The sequence below is a fragment of the Molothrus aeneus genome, chromosome 2, assembly GCF_037042795.1.
Source record: "Molothrus aeneus isolate 106 chromosome 2, BPBGC_Maene_1.0, whole genome shotgun sequence".
Classification (NCBI taxonomy): Eukaryota; Metazoa; Chordata; class Aves; order Passeriformes; family Icteridae; genus Molothrus; species Molothrus aeneus.
The window spans coordinates 85535987-85556085 of NC_089647.1; the positions used below are offsets into that span (position 1 = coordinate 85535987).

At 33.9% G+C, this 20099-nt stretch overlaps 1 protein-coding gene across 1 annotated transcript in view; it reads right to left on the reverse strand.

Moving 5' to 3' along the window:
• The window catches only part of VWA3B (von Willebrand factor A domain containing 3B), a 59606-nt gene that overhangs the window by 10982 nt on the left and 28525 nt on the right, over positions 1-20099 (reverse strand). Inside the window, 12 exon segments of the mRNA XM_066545206.1 lie at positions 949-1168; positions 2341-2391; positions 5247-5365; positions 9621-9777; positions 9898-9934; positions 10733-10909; positions 11580-11686; positions 12765-12892; positions 14290-14472; positions 15449-15547; positions 16976-17107; positions 18535-18673. Coding sequence (XP_066401303.1) covers positions 949-1168; positions 2341-2391; positions 5247-5365; positions 9621-9777; positions 9898-9934; positions 10733-10909; positions 11580-11686; positions 12765-12892; positions 14290-14472; positions 15449-15547; positions 16976-17107; positions 18535-18673 — 1549 coding nt within the window.

Consider the following 20099-nt stretch of genomic DNA (forward strand, 5'->3'; position numbering starts at 1 on the left):
TCAACAAATGAAACATAAACATGTTTCTGCTGCTCTTGTATTGGGACATTATACAGCATAGGTAAATCAATAATCAAAATAGCTCCAATAGCAATGTAATATTTTCAAACTAATGTGAAATGAATCAAGATCATCTGTTTTAAGAAGACATTAAAATGCTTTCAAATGTGCAGTCTTTAAAAACTCAAAAACTACAGAAAACACACACACACATATATATATATATATATATATATATATATATATATAACCACTAATTTCAACTGCAGTTTCAGAGTAGCTAGACTAAAGTATTAATGCTAGACTAATGTATTAATGAAATGGAGAGAGAAAATAAGCCTCTCTGCCTAGCCAAAAGTGGGTGTCCACTTCAGAATGAGCTCCAGATGTCACTGACTCAGTTCACAATGCTGTGATATTGCCCACCAGTTCACATATTCCCACATTTTAGAGACAGTTAAATTGTAGTGTACAAAAATGAAGCTGAATCCCACCTCTTCTCTCTATATTTTTTTACAAGAAATGTAACATGGAAGATCACAGTGAATTACTCCAATATTAGAATACCTTTTATTCCTGTTTATCAGATGTTAGCCCAACAACAAATCTTGAATCTAGACTGCCTTTAATATATCTGTTATTTCTCTTTCCTGATATCATTACAGCAGAGATAGATCCTTTGCACAGAGAAAGATCCTTTGCTGTGATTTACTTCTAAGGGACTCAATTTCTGGCTGTCTCTGAAGCTTCAGAACTTCTACTTCCCCAATATTTAAACAAAGTAATTGAAAGTTTTCTCTCTTCTTAAAAACCTTCTTTCCTCTATCCATTTTATTTAGCATCATGCTACAATTCTACTTTATCACCTATGATAATGGAAAAAAAATATTCCAGAGGTACATAGTGAAGAGGAATATCTAAGGGGAAAAATCCCTTCCCATGTATTACCTTTTTATTGTTGCTTATGTATGATACTGAGCTTCTCTCAATTTCCTTTTTGACAGCTTCCTGAAGATCAGAGGCTTGTTGTATATATGTTAATGCTGTCAATATCTCATCTTCTAACAATTTTACATCTTCATAGGAAACTGGCCATCCCAAATTTTCTAAAGCCTCCAGCAAAGTTTCTTTATGCTGTCTATATGGGACTGGCCCGTCCTCTTCAAATCTTAAAAAATATATATTTTTAAAGAAATTAACAATCACAAATAGGAAAAGTTGTAAAAAAAAGTTTAAAAGCTCTACAGATAGAGTCACAAATTGTGAGGGCAGAATAAAGAATCAGATTTGCCCAATTTATCTTCTGTATGCTACAAGTTCTTGCATTTCATCCAGATACTGCTGTGTTTGGTGGAACAATCATGCCTGGTATAACTCTATCTTATAGAAACACAGCTACAGAGAAATTCAAGTGGCTGAGACATAATTTCTGAAAAATAAATCAAACATTTTAATATCTATGCACAATACTAAAATGATTTATATGCTCCTCTAGCAATAGACTGTGCAATTGCTATGACATTTTTTTCATTACATGCATAATTGGCCATATGTTATCAATAATTAAACATTGTGGATGACACCCTGTCAAATTCTTACATTTTGCAACTCATTGTCTATCAAGAGACAACTATTTCCTTTTTTTTTTATTACATACTGTTTTGTTTAACAGTCTTCATTTCCTCTTTGCACCAGAATGAGGTTTTAGTTCTCCTTATAAATTATAAAACTAGGTTTTTTACTCATTAGCTTATATCTCCTTAAAAGCATTCTAGTTTTCATTCCCATTTTTCTGAGAAGAACTATTTCAGGCACATTCAGCTTTCATTAATTGATCTTTGCCTTATTCTCTGGCACAAACAGATGCTAACTTCACTGATGTTTATACAGCAATTACTTTTCTAAATCAATAGAAAAAAATAGGCTAACATAGTACAAACTTCCAGAGTGATATACAGCTCCAGCACATGCTTTTAAGGTGCTTATTACCCCTTAACAAACCAGCCACTAGAGAGCTCTTTACAGGATGAGAGAAGATTTACTTTGATGTCAAAAGCAATGACACACTGCCCTCTCAAGGCCCTGCATTTGACACTGATAAAGGATACAGAAGCAAAATTCAAATGGAATGTAAGTCCTTTCTTTTAAAAATAATCAGCACCACAAAAAGGAGGTCCAGAATTTAGTATTACTCCATATCATCTATACATTTTTGAAAACAAGGTATATTTATGAAATAGTTGAAAATTAAAACTGGTTGGTTATAGAAATAGTGATAACAATCCACCAAATATTTATGACCTTCAGAGGTACATTAGAAAACTAAAAGTGATAGCTTACTTGTCTCTTTCCTCCTGAGAAAGTGCTCTCCAAATAACTAAGTTCAGGCGCCTATTAAAGAAAGGAAAGCAGTTTTTGAGGGAATGCAGTTCCTTGTGCAGCTGATCATCTCAAAACTAGCAAATAAACACAGTTTCTTAAGATATCTGCACTGATTTGTATTCCAAGCACACTGTATCATCAAATTGTATCCTTATCATTCAGCTATGAAATTATCAACTGCAAAAAGAAGATGGGAAGGCAGTATCTTCCATCAAATAACAGCATGACTGTTTCGGGGTCATAGAAGGTTTAATGGCAATCACTGCTGCTTCCTGCCAGGATTTTCTATGGATGGTTGTCTTCAGCACCAGCAAGTTAAATCAAATAACAAAACTGATTAAATGCCAGTTAAGATGCACAGTTCCTCCAATTAAACATTTTCAGAAAATGTAGTCTGAATGTAGTCATGCTAATTTCTAATTTTTTTCCCTGCTAAGATTATCCCTCAGTTGTGCCATTCAAGTTTCTAATTCATTAAACTCTGGCTATGAAAACAAACTACTGACAGGAAAACAGAAGTGATTATCCCAAAGCAATGCAGGTCTGAAATTTTTTAAAAGCATCACTAAACTTTCTGCTTTTGCTTTTTAAGACAGAAATTTTAAACTCTTACAAGATCATCTAGCTTAACATCCCAAACAAGCCATCACTCAATTACTGTATTTCAGCTATAGAAATAAACCTTACTGATGATCCTAATTACTGTAATTCTAGAAAAAATTTCTGAATTTCCTTTGGATACGAGAACAAATTCATTGCTAGGAAAAATTCAGATTGTAACCTAACTAACTTCAAGTAGTCTTGCCAGATTTACGGGTGCATGTACAAAAAAAAAAAAAAGCACATTAACAACAGATTCTGAATTCTAAATTCTTGATGATTCATTTTATCTACCAGAAACTAAATCCCAGCATTTTAAGAATACTTAGTTCATTCCCAATATACAGTCTCAGCATGCTTCAATGCCTATTTCATCCTTCTAAATCTGCACACCCATAACAGTTGGTTATAAAAGCTTCTGGCTCTACAAAATCATACACATTATGAAGCTTTCAGTGTTTTTCTCCTTTAATACTGTATATTCTCTTTGTCAGACCACAAAAATTCCACCCTTGCCACTTTTCTCCCTCTAAATCTGTTGCTAAAATCAATCTGCATATGGGGCAAATACTGGCATGTTTGTTTCTGTGCTTAAAACCTGGAAGCTCTGATGTATTTTTTCATCTACATATGTCAGAATAAATTTGTGACCAACAACTATTTACAAAGCTGAAGTGCAGCTTTTGGAAATTCAGTTACCAGAAAAGGGCTGTGACATCCAGATTAAAAAAAAATTTAGTATTACTCCATATCATCTATACGTTTTTGAAGACAAGGTATATTTATGAAATAGTTGAAAATTAAAACTGGTTGGTTATAGAAATTGGCTTGCTGTTTTACAGGTAGAGAAAAAGCAAAGAGGTTTTTTTTTTTGCATTTTTTGCCAATTATAAGGATCTTCAGGGAGATTTGTCTTCTATACCTCTTTTTCATGGAAGCAGGAACTCAATCTTACTATTGTAAATACACTGATTCATTGATCTCTGTTGGTCAACAGAAGTAAACAGTAATCCTTATCATCAAAGTCTTAGGGAGACTGTGGCAATGCTATCAGAGTTTAACCAGAAAACTATTTTCTTTCCCTTAAAATCAAAGTCAGTAAATGTAAAACATTCAATGGTATGGCACAGCAATGAAAAATTTGAATTTTTTTCAGAATTCACCATCACAAATAAACTTGAACCTTCTATTAAAATGAGTGACAAATCAATTTCTATTAATTCTTCATCAGCCTGGTAACAAGAGTGTTCTCAAAGTGACAGAAAAAAGAAAACAAGAGACTTTTAATCACAGAACTCCATTAATACTAGACATATCAAGAGCATTTCCAAATCAAATTTCTTGATTTTATCACAAAAGATCCATCTAGGATAATAGGATTGAAAAAGAAGGCTATAACATGCTTTAGAAAGAACTGGTATAATCATATAGCTAACAAGGAAAATAATCTCAAACCTTAAAGATGCCCTGTGGAATTAATCAAAAACCAAGGACTAAACACTTGTCATCAAGGGGGTTTTGGTCATATAAAATAATTACATTTGTAAATGTTGTTAGAATACAGCCTAAAAATATTTATTAAAATAATTCAAGTCAAAGCTCTCATATGATTACTGAATTACACTTTAATCAACTGCATTATTTTTAAAAAAAAATTGCACAAAGTTAGATCATAGAAACAAGTAGTTTGGAGATCTAATGCCTTTTTCCTCTTTACTTCTGTTGTGTTTTTACTAACACTTAATTTAAAAGTACAATACATATATATGCCTCTCAAAAAAAAATCACCAAATTTAAATTGTCAGTTTCTTACTAGTGTCTCAGTTATATTTGTGCATGCATAGCTGGGTGATAGGGAGCTGGCAGCAAAAAACAGGTGCTTAATTTAGGTATCAGCCTGTTTATATAGGAGCTTAGTTTTAAGTTACAAGTCTGGCTAGCAATGTATGTTTATGGCCAAATTCCTCCTGAGGGATGACTGGTTTCAGGTTTGCTCCCAAAAAGTAAAAGAATTTTGCTTTTGTTACTGAAAAATCATAATATGAGCAACATGTTGTTATTTATCTCCTTGCTTATTATCTGTTTTTACATTCTGCTTTAATCTTTTTAAAGAAAATAAAATTTCTCCTAAATGTTGATGGTGGATTAAAGTGTGTCAACATGCAGAATTATCAATATTGAGCAAAGTATGTGTGAGGAAATACTGAGTACCTGAGAAAAAATTATGACTGCAACCATAATAAATTTCTGGTGAGTAGACTTGCCTCTCATAGGATATAATTGCTTGTTCCAGCTTCTTTTTATAGGCATCAAGATTCACTGCCCAAGGATTAATTAGTGCAATCTCCTTCTTGTCACTGCTAACATGGGCCAATGGTAACATCTATCATATAATAAAAGACACAGATATCATTTATCATACAAATTTATGAATGACTGAATGCCAAGGCTCAGAACAGCCAGAAGGAACACTGGAAGCTGCAGAAAGAAAAATCTAAGCACCACAAATGTCAGAATTAAGACACAGTTTCCAGCCATTTCTTCTAAAATAAAACAATCTCATTATGAAGAAGTTACAAATTAAGATTCCTAACTATTAATTAATTCTAAGTAAATCAGTACTGTCAAACAACTCGCTCCAATAATGTAAGTCAGAAGGAAACAAGTATGTCTAGTGTATGACCATATTCCATGTTTTACTGCCTTAAAACACTCTCATACTTTCTAGCATCTCATTGTAGCATACAGGTGTGAGAGTAGATATTTAAATGTATTTAATGCTCTTTTTCTGGAGGACTTTCTTTTGCAAGGAATTAGAGTAGTAAAGCTGTAGAGAGGTATTTCTCACCATCAAACTGATCACCAAAGAACAAACAAGGTGGACATTGGTCACCAAAACTTGTCTGGACTATTTAGGAACCTGCTCAGGTTCATCAGAATCAGGAACTTTAATATTTTTCAAATCTCCCAATACAACACCTACATAACTCAGCTTCATTATAAAAAAAAAATTAATACCACTGCAAGTAGATCTTCAAAAAGCAGAGAAAAAGTTAGAAATGGATGATTAAAGAGGAGGAAAGACGCCTTCCAAACTCTCAGTCCAAAGTCCCACCATCTTTCAGCCCCTTAAATTATTCAGTAGTTTGTAAACAAATAGCTGTTTTTCATATCAATGTCTTGATGCTGAATATAAACAAAAAAAAAAAATCCAAGGAAGAAACTGCAGAGGAAAGAGAGTGTTACTCTCCCCCTAACTGTCTTCAACGCATATGACTGAGTGGGAATCTTTCCCAAGTGCCTGTCTGAGATCAGGATATAGATGAGAAAAACATGGATGAGGTTCAATTTACACTAAACTAAAACCCCTGTTGGGGGAATAAGACAAACTATCAGGAAATAGAACAATAAAGAGAATTATTTAGCTGAGAACATTTTTCAGTAATGCTGTACTTGTGTTTGAATCAATTTCAAATCGCAACAAAAATCATTTTTTAGGAGCAGCAGTGTGGCTTTATATCACCCTCTCTTTCCAAGGACAGTGTCTCTCTGATTAATAAATCTGTGTCACATCAGTGCCAGACCACATCAAAGCTCCTAATATGAAATTAATCTTAAAATCACTTAGAAGCTAAAGACAATGGGAACATGTCAGTGAAAGCATCTTGCTGGAGACAGATGAGGTAAATCTCTGCCCATAATTCTGAGCAGTGATGTCTGGCTACTTGTTATTTCCAGGTGAAGTCTGAAAGCTGACAGGCAGGGAAGTGATGACCCCTTCAAGTTCTGTAATGCCATGATTGTTTTCTTTGATGTTACTCAAACTGTAGAAGTTCAGCAGGGCCTCACCATGTAGGAGCCCACGTCTACATAGCCTGACAAATTCTGAGAGGAATTTCAAGTACAAACAGCATAATTTGCAACATGAATATTTTATACAATGCATAAAATATTTTGTATAGAATAGAAGGACCAGACAAGCATGAACACATTATTACACTTTTGAAGACAAAAACCAGAATGGAATGTGTTCTTAGCAAATACTAAACTTGAAATACTATGAATAATTTGAGAACAATGAAAACTGCTCACGAAGTCAAGTGAAATTTTACAGATTCAGCTGATAGAAACCACACAGAAATTTTTTTATTGCCAAAATGTTTTTCCATTTTCTAAATTAAATACTTTAGCTTTTACACTAAAAGAATTCACTTGTTTAAAAATGGCTTTTATTTCAAACCTCAAATTTCAAAATCTTAAAGACAAAACCAAAGCACAATAACCATATAAAAAATGTTCTTATTTTAGACCAAAGAAAGATGGTTTTGTTGGCTGAATCTAATTCTTTTGAGCAAAGCACTGAGTCAAAACTTCATGACTTGCAAACCTGTACTTAGATGCCCCAGCCTGTAACATAAATTTACATGATTCTACAGGGAAGGTTTCCCCCAGAATTAACATGGCATAATTTGGACAAGCTCCCAAGCCATTATATTTTTTTCTGAATATGAACCTGGATGGGTAGTTTAATCCATTAACCTCTTTGAGATAACTCAGGTGAAACTGACAGATAGCACAGAACTGAAAACAACAGGTCAGACTTTTGTTAATGAACAGTTGTCATGGAAACCTTTTTCTTGCTGCATCTCCAAGATAAGAAAACTGTTCATACTTATTCCATCACCACTGCCAGCAAAGGCCAAAAAAAAAAATTATACGATCCCCTGAAAAGCAAACAAGGATGTCTGCATTCCACACCAAGAAATCCAGGATCTCAGAAGGAAGAATGCAAAATTATCTGTACATTTATTATCTTCAGTGGAATCTTCTGAAGTACTGGAATAATCAAGATCCTGAAAGTCTTCCATTCAAGCTCACTGTCTAGTCTCACCCTATTTTCTTGATATGCTGGCTTGAAGCTTGAGGTTAAGTGGGTTCTGTAGATCAAAAATTCTACTGCTTTCACCTTGTGTGCAACCCTCGACCTTCTTTTTCTTTTCCATACTCAGCTTCAAATCCAGAAAAACCCATTCCTTTACACATAGAAAAATAATTCTCCGCTGCCTGAGAAACTGAGTGTCTTATTACAACTAATGGAGATTAGTAGGTATGAAGAAATTACAAAAATTATTATTTTGCCTTTACATCCCTGAATCGAAAGAAAGCCCATGGATCGCTGTTCGGATTCTGTACAGTACCTGTCAATTCAAATAACACTGAACTTAATTCAGTCCTGAACTAGACTACCAGGATTTCCTATTAATTGCTATTAAAAACTACTTGTACACAGCACTTGCTGAATCACAATTTAGGCTACTTTCAAAGACAGACTGTTTTACAGACTGCTTTATTTTTTTGCAATGGTTGTCTGTAAAGGACTCAAAGGGCTTTTCATTGAGAAACATGGAAGAAAGAGGACCTTTCAGATATATTCAGAAGAAGATAGAAAAAGAAGTGACTGCTCACAAAGGAGATGTAAGAGTTTTGTGCAATTCCCAATGTCTTTGTTTGACATTTATGGTAGATTGTTTTGCACAGTTTTGTAACTATTAAATGTCTGAATTCTTTGAATTCTTTTGAAAAAATGGCTATTTTACATCTGAAATGTTAAAATGTACCTTAAAATGTTCTTATACAAAAAGACATCTTTTAATTCTATTTTTAAAAAATCACACTTTAAAAAAAATCCTTACAGATCTTGATTTTGACTTGGTTTTACCAAAAGAGAGGAACTGGTTTTACCAAAGAGAGGAACTGGTTTTTCTTCTACAGTCTGCATGTTTTAGCAAAAATTCCCATTCCTAAATTTAAAAAACAAGCATGAATACTTTAAAATGTAAAATTGTGTACATTTGGTATAAATCTTTTACTCAGTTCTATAGCGCATTCTATTACAAATCCCTTTTTCTTTCATTATTATTTAAAAAAAAGCTTAGCTTTTCCTTGAGCATTGTTTAAAGAAATAGTTTGTATTAATTGAAATGAGTTGCAGCATATTCATGGCAAATTCCTCTAATTTTTCTTGTGTGATGCATCCTGCATCGTTTGGCAGGATGCATCACACAAGAAAAATTACAGGAATTTGCCATGAAATGGATTTCCTGTAAGTGGAATAGCAATTTAAACTTTATGACACAAAATTCCCCCACAATTTTATATAATCTTACAACTGCCTTACAGCTCTCAAAATCTAATTTTAATTCCTGAATGACAATACTTTTCAAAATATCTTAGCAGTCCCATGTAAAAGTTGAGAATGCACAAATCCACAAAGTGTGCACCAGTACCCTTTTCCAGATGATTTTATGGAATAATAGACATCCTCCAGTGAATTAATAAATATTAGTGGAGGATGCAACGCTTAAGAAATTGCCAAACACCCAATGGCTGCACACTGACATCAGCTGGTAACTGTGAAAGAACTTAAGGGTAAAGCATGCAAGACATACTACTAACTATCAGTTTTATCTTCTTACTGATGCATGAATGAACATTCAGATATGCATGACAAATTTAGGGTACATCAACAATCTACAATATGAGAAAATGTTATTATGACATTAGAGATTAATTTTAAAAATCCTTTTGAAATCACTGTCAAATTTTGTTCTAGCTTTCAAACAGTATAGGAATTTTACCTTATCAAATACTTTAGAAACTACATGCTTGTCCAGAACTGGGATGTATTTTGTACTGTGAAGGACAGTTGTAGGAGCTATGGCATCCATGATGGTGAGTCGCCTAGCAGCCAAGCCATGGGTCTTTAACCAAAGAGCTGAAGAGACATCTAGAGAGCTAGAAAAGAGAGACTGTGAGATGTAGCTCAAGGTAAAGCACATTTGAAAGGTTTGAAATGACTGAAGAAAATATGTAAACTGTAAATTTTGTTGTGCCTTTATATATGCACACACATACCTTTCAGATGCCCCTTTCACAGTCTGCATTTCCAGATCTAAGAGAAAACATTTGCATTTTGTTATCTCAGAGGTTTTGTGCACACAAAAGTATGCCTAAATTAGTTGCCATATAATAGCATCATTTTTTTTAATTGAGCCTACAAGCAGCATCATGCACAACAACTGTACAACATTTCAGCTGCTAAATTAATCAGTGAAAATTAGTTTTAGTGTCCTCGCCTTCCTGGTGCATGATCAATAGTAACAGTGCTACTATATGCCTCATGAGCCCTAATCAGCCAGAGAAGAAATTTATAAAATAGGAAGGCAATTTGTTTTTTAAACTGGAATTTGTTTCAGTTTATTTATTTTTGACCAAGATCAAAGATTAACCAGCTTATTTCCCAAGTCAAGATGTAACACCAAGTACTACCACTAATGAGATGGCCAGGAGTAGCTAATTTAAGGTACACCACTATGAAAATCTCTATAAAAGATATATAAAAAACTAAACATAAGATGCTGAAATGTAAAAAGTCAAACATCTTCAACTGTCATAGGTAAGGTTTTAGATTTACTTAGAAGATGCATGATAAAATTCAGACTTGGACTAATTACTGAAAGAAATTAATACTATCTGGATGTATTTCTAAGCCCCATTGAAACCCGGTTGTAAACAGCTAGTTGAAGAACTGGCAGGAGTCTGGCCCCAGCTGTAAGGACACTGTCACAATACCCAACTTCATGTCCAACTCTGTATCTCTGTTGAGTTTCATTTCTTTGTACTGCAGATCTGCACAGTTTTGCCTCAAATGAGGCACCATTAGTTATAAATGTAATGGGAGAAACGTTACCATCTTCCCCAGTCAGAGCTTCTTGTTCTGTCAACTTTCCTTTGAAAATGGTTGTACATTTCACAGTCTTTTTGACAGAAAGACTCTTTTCCTCTGGAGACACTCCTTCCTCTGGGCTTTCTTCCCTAAATTTCACACCACTGTTCAGGAATTGCAGCAGACTTGACTTTGTTTGATCTGTAGTTGTTGAAAGAGAAAGAAAGGAAGAGCTAACTTACTGCTCAAATACATGCCTGAGATTTTTGAGCTCCTCTTTGGTATTCAGTTTTTAAGGGACTGCCTACACAATACATCAAGCAGAAAACTACTTCAACGCTAAGTTGTACTTTGTATTTTCCTCAAAGATGAGGTTTATTTTACTTTAGCTGGGTAAATTCAGTTTCAGACTGCATACAAAGAACACTTCCAGGAGAAATGTAGTATTATGGGTGTAGTAAGGGGAAACATTAGTGTAAATAATTCTGTAATTGGTACAATATAGATCACCTCTTCATTCTTGCCAATTATGTACTTACTTAGAATAAAAAGAGATTAGGGTTTAATATCTACTGTTAAAAAACTGTTTACAAAGCTTTCAAAACTTTCTGCTAAAATAGCTACTTTTTCATGGCAGTGCCTGTGACAAAGCACAAATGAGAAGACATTTGTTTGTCTGTTTGCACCAAATAAGTAGGATGGCTGAGAAGTGCAGATGAAGAGAAGTATATATTTTCAAAATGATGATTACTTAAGTCAGCAAACTATTAATTTGTTCCCAAAACAAGGGATGATTTTTGCTATTTGCAACAGAATCTTTTCAAGTTAGTGAATGAATTCTGCTGAGAATTACAGCTCATATGAGTCTCACCTGCATATAATGCTTTCTTTCTTTGGGCTGGACTGGCAGCAGTGCTTTGCCTGGTTTGCTCGTGTGATGGCACTGATGGTTCTCCTGAAGCACAGCATGGCCTGCTCCTAAGAGAAGTACTCAGCTCTTTAATGTGTTTAGAAACAGGGACACAGTGTGTGTCTGCTTGTGATTACAGCTTGTAAGTGACAAAAAGAAATTACTGCAAATATATAACACCAGTTTAAATAACACTAAGCTGAAGTTTTCTGGCAATTTAAACACTGATTTCAAATGCTTTGAACAGTGCAAAATATTTTCTGTTATACTAATATGCATTTCAAAGGAGAGTTCAAAGCAGGTTAAAATATTCTTAGATTTTTTAATTTTTTAAATGCAATTTCTTAGTTTATTTAAAATATGTTCATTACTTTTAAGATAACACCCATGTATTTGGAATAAGAACAGAATGCTCTCTAATAGCTACTTTGAGTCCCAGGGCCAAGTAACTACCATCAGCAATGGGAATATCTGCCACATACATACATATGCACATATATATATACACACACATATATATATGTCCCAGCATTAATAAAACATAAAATATGCAAATTCTGATATAAGCACTTAAAAATATTTTCATACTGGACATCCTATCTTCTCTTTCATACATGAAATCATAACACATCACTGTCCACTTGTAATAATTTTTATTTTCATTATTTTACTGTTTTAAATAGATTTCTGTCTTAGAAATATAATTTCTTTTAATGCATTTTTAATGCTTTTAGTATCACTGCACAAATAAATACACAAGTATATTTGTACATAATTCATGTTTCAGTCAGCATATTCCAGTGAGCAGCCATTTAGTCATGAGGTATCAGGCCAGCTCTACTTAGATGACAATAATTTTTCATGAATTCTCTAGGTCAGAGGGACCAATTTTACCATGTGTTGGAGACAAAAAATAATTTCCCCTCTTTGCTTTAATTATTTGTAATATGTTGAGACTATTGGTATATTTGAGATAATTTTGTTTCAGGCATCACAGTATTAGTTAATTTTTCCAGATTTTTCTTTTCCATTACTTGGCTGTTAAAAACCCCTGAGAGTAAGAAAGCAACAACCGTCTTTTAAAAAGGAAAAATGTAAGAGATAGTTCAGACCTATCATTAACATAATAGCACAATGAGGACATACTTATTCTCTGGATAATTTTCTTCACTATAAGAATTCATCATCAGACTTTTCTCATGAAAGGTCTTCACTTTCTCTAGATCTTTCTCTCCTTGATCAATTTCTCTTTTCAAAAGATATATGTCTTTATTCTAACAAAGAGAAAATCAAATGTTTTAGTACAATTACTCCAAAATATGTTTCATTTCTGAACTGAAATGATGCAAGTTCTGATAATAATTCTGAACAATGATTCAGGACAGCTTCCAAATTTTGTATACTTTTTCAGGTAGGCTCTTGTGCTTGGTATTATAGCCTTTCAAATTATTCTTCCTTTCTAGGAAAATGGCAAGCATTCCCTAACTAGCCAGTTCCCCTTGAGATATGAACAGCTGTATTTCTGAATGAGGTCACTAGTTCCACTCATTTCAAGCAAGCAAGAAAATAAGCAAATAAATCAAATACAATGCAAGATATGTACATTACAAGGTATAGCCTGTTATTCTACAGATCTCAGCTGTATCACATACTGTCCCAGGCCCAGGGAAGCAAAAAACATACTCTTCATGTGAACACTGGAACTGACTAAGAATCATTTAGGCTAGAGGAGGAAACAGGAAGGAAATTCCAACAATGATCCCTGTACAGCTCCCACAGGACCACAGGCTCCCATGTCCAAGTCTGGAGATGTACAACACAGACTCTGGCCCTCATTTTTCCAATGAAGTGTCCCACAGTCCACACCAGCAGAACCACTGAAATTGCCCAGTACACTGACATTTTTCAAGAGCTGGATTATTTTCACATCTTCATTTTAATTGGTGTCTGTAAAGTTCAAATTTCCCAGTAGCGTCCTGTTCTCATGGTTCAACTACCACCATTTCTGAAATCTATGCAATCAATTCACTGAGTGTTAATTTTAATTAAAAGCAAGAATATGTTTCAAATGGGTGTTTCTGTTAGTCTATTCAGAAATTTCCTGGGGATTGTTGGGGATTGTTGGGGATTGTTGAGCTGCTTAGTCACATTTGATAGATGATTGCTATTCTAGTCATCTTACTTCTTATAGATCTCTCCCAAGCAGCTACTGCAGAACAAACTTGTAACAAAAATCCATAGAATCATTATCATTCAAATTCAGCTCTGCATTCTCTCATTTATTAACAGGATACAAACCATGCTTTCATTTTAAACAGTAACTTATTTCTGAAACAGTGGAGATCACTTGTTCCTTCCAGAGCTGATTTGGTCGACATGTTTTACTTTTACGTTTTAGTTTTCAAGAGGGGGGCATCAGGAGAGGGAGAATGTGTTTGCAACAGTAGCACTACAAATGTAATTTGCATTATATTTAGCTTTTTTTTGTTGTTGTCTAGAAAAATTTTACAAGCAAAACAATCATATTATTGCTTTCGTATCATGTCAAATCTGACTAGAATTAACTCTCTTTTTTTAGTAATCTATTGTAATATGAAATCACAATAGTGCAAGTCATGTGGCTTTCCAAAGTAGCATGAAGCAGCAAATATATTGATTTTCAGATACTCACAAAAATAAACTCTGGAGTATCAGGATCACTCAAATAAATGTTGTAATAATGAAACCGTCCCTCTGTTGTGGTAGATAGATCATACAAAAATTTATTGGCTTCTATATCATCACAATTGAAGGATACAGTATGGATGGGAATTTTACAGTGAAGTTGGACTTCAGCCAAAATTATCTGGGGGGGCTGAAAATCAAAAAAAAACTTTATGTTAAAAATGTGGATCTAGAAACATATTCATCAAAGCATGGAGAATTTGTAACAATTTAATCAGTTGTTCTGTTGCTCAGAGATAGATATAGATCAGTTAAAAGCATCCACTATATACAGATTGCTATTTCAATCAGAAATTAGCTAAATGAGCTAATTTAAAACTGAGTTTAAAAGACTGATAAGTGCATTAAGGCACATGATGTAAATTGTAATATAATCAGTACTCTTTGTTTCTGAAGTTTTAAAATAAATTACTAACATTTAGGAAATTAAACTACCACATTAGTTTTTAGCATCACTGGATATATATAAAAATATTTTTGGAAGTATATGAGTGTGGATCCTTTTAAGAAATCAAATTAGTTCAAAGAAAAGTTGTTTCAATACCAGGAAACAAAGTAGAGGCTGAGAAAATAGGAAAGCTAGTTTCCTCCTCCCATAACAAAATAAAAACAAGGTGAAAAAGTAAATCTACCATCTCCAAAAATGCTGAAGGATCTGGTAGAAAAAAATATTGACTCAGTTCTCTAAATTCTGATAACATTTCAGTTGTTCAAAATACTCAAAAATCTTGACAAATTAAGTAATGTTTGCAATATAATACTTGCGTTGGTTGAACTTTAATACTTAAAAGCAACATCAACCATTTTCTTTATTTAACTGTTAAAAAGGTATAAAAGACATTATTAACAAGCTAAAAAGAAATTACTTATTCCCTAATTTTGAACTTAATAAAAATATTAAAAATAGGAATATGAGTTCTATATGAAGCCAAATTATTCTTTGGTAAAGTATTAATTTATGCTCTTAGCTAGAAAAACTGTGAAACAATGCCAATAAACATCCAAGAGACTCCACAAGACTCAGCACTACAGGTATGACATTCATCTCATAATTCCAACTGCTGACACCTCTTTTCTGCATTTTCTGTTTTCTCATTTTGAAATACCTGGTCAGGTCTCCCATCAGTCAAGAGATAAATAGCCTGAGTGTCAGTATCAGCAAGAGCAGTCTGGAGAGCTTTGAGTGTATTTGTGGAACTTCCAACCTAAGAAAACAAAGAGAAAAAGACCAAGAAACAGCTATAAATACAATTCTTTGCCTCTGCTCTTAAATTCATAATGACAGTGTACTGATTCAAGGGATAATACAGAACCAAAATGACTAATAAAATGGTGAAAACATTTATGTCATGTAGCTAACAAAAGCTAAGCAAGTGTCAATGTAAAATAAATTGGTACCAGATTGGTATTCAGTGCTTATGCAAACACACAGAAGCAAAATGCTGGCAGCAGCAATCTGAGCTGTACAAGCAAAAGCAATCACTAAAAGACTATAAACAGACAGGAAGATGTAGGAAAAAAGATGCATTCTCTTCGTTTTTACCACTGATGCCCCTGCTTGCCAACTCATCGCACTCCCTTGAAACACATATTTTACTTAATCAAACAGTTCAAAAGTTGCTCAAAAGAGTTGCACAATTTTATTTCTCCAAAACTGGTAAAGGAGTTCTTGGTTTTCCAAACATATTTTTCCAGACTCTCTTCCATCTACCCCTTTCACACATTAATGTAAGTATCATTTATATTTTAGCACAAAAAAGTTAGCTGTAGCAACCAAGTCTGTTAATGTTTTCTGAGAATACCAAGTTATTGATCTTGCTTTGTAGTCTCAGAGGTATTATGTTGCTTACTCAATTCCCTCATCCCCAGGAATTTCATATTAAGGCTTAAGAAGAGATGTCATAATGCTGAGGAGTTTTATTACATGAACATGGGGGCTTGTGCTAGAAAACATAATGTGGGATGTATCTATACCTTTGCATGACTGATTTTTAGTCCTGTGTTCATAACATTGCTGTCCACATTTTACACATTAAGTGGTCCTAAACCTGTTGATAGTTACAATCTGGTGGATGACTGTGACTGACTACAAGCAGTTCTGCTTTGTTTTGAAAAACAGATTTTGGCCACTGTCAGAGAGAGAATACTGGGTAGATGTTTGATCTGAGTATGTTTGTTCTCATGTTTCCATGGCACCTAAAGTTAGCTGTCTATCCATCAAAAGGGACTAGAAATGCTTCTCCAGTTTGCCACCTCTGAGCAGTAAGTTAGCCAGCAATACCTCTCACCCATGCAGCAGCCCTGCAGCAAGAATGACAAATTTAAACGCAGGGTCTGAGTGATTACAGGATTCCTACGGAATTCAAGTGGGCCAATGCTCACATTTTGGCTACTAAACATAGCAGGCTGCAAGTTGAATTAATGTGATTTCCTAAACAGGCCCATTGTTAAAGGATTATTATATATCTGACAAACACATTGTATTCAGATCTACTTAATTTTATCCATCACCTATATTGTCAGCTTACTCAAGTCAAAGACATCTATGCAAAATCACCCCAGCCATACAGAAAGTGGAGAAACATACACAACTTTAAACAAACACTCTTTGTAATAGTTAGCTGCCATATTACCTCAAGCCCTTTTATCCAAAGCCAAGCATCTTGCAAATTTTTCTCATTCACTTCAACAAGTTTCTCTTGCCATGCCACTGCTTGGGCACTAAATTTCACAAAGTTAAATCTCTTCTTGTGTCTCAGTTGCTCCTGCAAGAGACAGCATCTGAATTTTACCTACTATTAAAAGAAAGAATACTTGTATCCTGAAATACTGAGTAATAGCAATTATTTTAATTATTATACAAGTAATGATATTATTGCAATAAATTATAACATATTAAAATATGTTTCTATTTTATTATTATTATATAAATTATGTTTAAAATATGTTTATATTTTAATATGATTATTGTAATAATATTAGAAGATATGGTGTCCAGAGAGACATAAAAAGCCAGAGACATTTATTGCTTGCAACTATTAAGATTGCTTGAAATTCCCAAAGTAAGCCTCCATATACTCATATTTCTCACACAATTTAAACAGCAAATGTGTAGGAGGGCATGAAAGAGAGAGATGAAATCAGAAAGAAAGTAAGATATCATTTAGAGGAGGAGAACAAGAATCATATAAAGAGCACTGGCAAGGAGAACTAGGACAGCAGGAGAAAATCAAGACTTTGCTGAAGCTACTTTTGGACAGAAGTTATAAGTTAGGGAAGATTTGTGCAAGCAAGTACAAACTAACAGAGCCTGAAGTCTTTGCTTCCCTTTCATCATAATTTTTGTGCAGCTTCCTCTGAAACCTTCTGGCACAGTATCTAATATATTTCTAGTGCTGATCTGCTTAGAGGACCACAAAATACTATATCCTATGACTTGAGCACTTAGCTCAAAAATCTCTCTGTCATAGTTTCAATTTTTTTAGTCCTACCAATGATTGCTATCAATGCCAGACTGAATTTTCATCTCAGTTACTTCTCTTAGGACTAAAGAAATTTAAAATTAATCATGTCTTTGAAATATTAATTAAGCTTAGGTGACATCATTGTAGACAAGACAATCCTTTCTTAGGTGTGTCTCCCAGTACTCATAGCTTTTGAGGTACTCCTGCACTTTGCCAGTCCCTATGCAAAGTTCTGAGTCACTGTAAAATGCAAGGAAGTCCAAAACATTCTACATCCTCTATTGTAGAAGCATGAAAGTGAATCTAGAACGCTCATTACAAATCACAACAAGCCAATGGAATTGAATGACACTGCTTAAAAGTGAAAATGAAAACACCAAAAGGGGTTTAATTGCATAGCTTGTTTTTGGTTTGGCTTTTTTTGTTGTTGTTGTTTGTTTTTTAGTTTGCTTGTTTTTCTTTTCTTTAGAAGTGAGGTCACTTAAGGGAAAGAATGACTTAAATAATTTTAATTTTTAATATTTTCTCTTGCTTTTTTCAAATAGTTGTATAAATGAGGGGAAATAATTAAAAAATGAGCACATGAAGAAAAATCTAAATATTTTTATAAAGCTGCTGTTTTCAAAAATTTTTTTTAAAATAAGGAAAAAGTAGAGTAACAACTATCCAGAAAAGATCAGTTTACTCTAAAATGTTCCTCAGCCTTCAGAGTCATCCCTTTATCATACCTGCATTAGCTGAAATATTTTTTCCTTCACTAGTGGCAGCTTGTTTTTCATAGACTGTGATGTATCAATAAGAATACAGATATCATCTTCAAACACATTCCCAAAAAGCCCTCTGCTTCCTTGTTGAAGCCACTTAATCCTGGGGGAGAAAAAAAAAATCAGAACCTGTTCTGTAACATCTTTGGAGCTCTGTGTATCAGAATCTGAAAGGTAGGATCTTTTTGTCACTGCCATACTTCTTATTCTCTTTCCCAAAGGACCTGTTAGTAGTCACTATCAGAAGCCATTGATGAATCAGTCCCCTGTCCCTACATCACAAGACATTTTTCGTTTTTTATTAGTTTTTTATTTCAATAGAAAAGAATACAGCACCTTTCTAAAGTCAGTTATCAGGTAGTTTGGGCTGGGAAATCCAACGTGGAAGCAACATGTAACAAGTGGTATAGGTATAACCAAGGTCCCTGTATCTGTTTTCCAGACTCATCTCAGTAAATCATTTAAGCCTATATTACTGTGGCTCCCTTCTCAGGAAACCACTTGAGAATCTCTTCTCCAAGGAACTTAAGCACTTCAAAGACCCTTAATATAACACAGATGCTTAAATGGTTTGTGGACCTTGAGCCTTAAATACAGAGTTTGATTTACATTTTAAACAGGACTGGGATGTACCAGCCAGTTAAATACATGCATACATACTGCTCTGCACGAGAACATTTCCTCAGTAATGGATGCAGCAAGTCCAAATCTGATTTCCCTTGAGAGTCATAAAATATTTATCTACACTGAAACAGAGACATTTAAACACATGGAACATCATGGCCCTGGGAAAAATATTCATCTCCACAGGTTTCAGAAAAGTTCTAACATGGAAATATAAGGATACTGCTACATTAGCTACTGATATATATTTTGTCATTAGTTATTTCATCCAAGTGTTTGGTGAGGTCTACCAAGACTTTTTAACATTCAGATGAAACATTCAAAACAGCAATCTTGATTTGGATTTCAAAAATTCACACTCACCACAACTGCTTATCTCAAATTTTCCTTTGACAGTATGTAAATGTTATCCTAAATACAGTAAGATGAAGGTAAACTAGAAGGAATAACACAACTCTGTTTGACCTTGCTAAATGTAATCAGATTGTTATAATTTGGCAGGGAAGGAGAAATAAAATGAAAAATTCACCAATAATATAAAGGTTCACATCCTTCTTTTTTCAGTGAGGCATCTTGTCCTAATATACAAACCAGAAGGCAAAATTTATTTTTTTCTGTTCTACAATAGGTTTTCCTTAGACTACCTATTATTTTGTAGATGTCATACAAAACCTAAGTGTCCATATGGCTGAAGAAATGTAAATTACACAGCTAGTTTGAGCCGTGAACTTGTGATCATATGCATAACTGACTCTGATCTAGACTGCTCAAACTTGTCTTCAACATAAAATTACAAAAGGGCAGATAACCACCATCAGCATAGGCACAAGCCAAGCTGTGCTTCTTGGTGTCACAAGGCATCCTAGGTACACAAGATGAATGTTTACTAAGTTTTATTGATGATT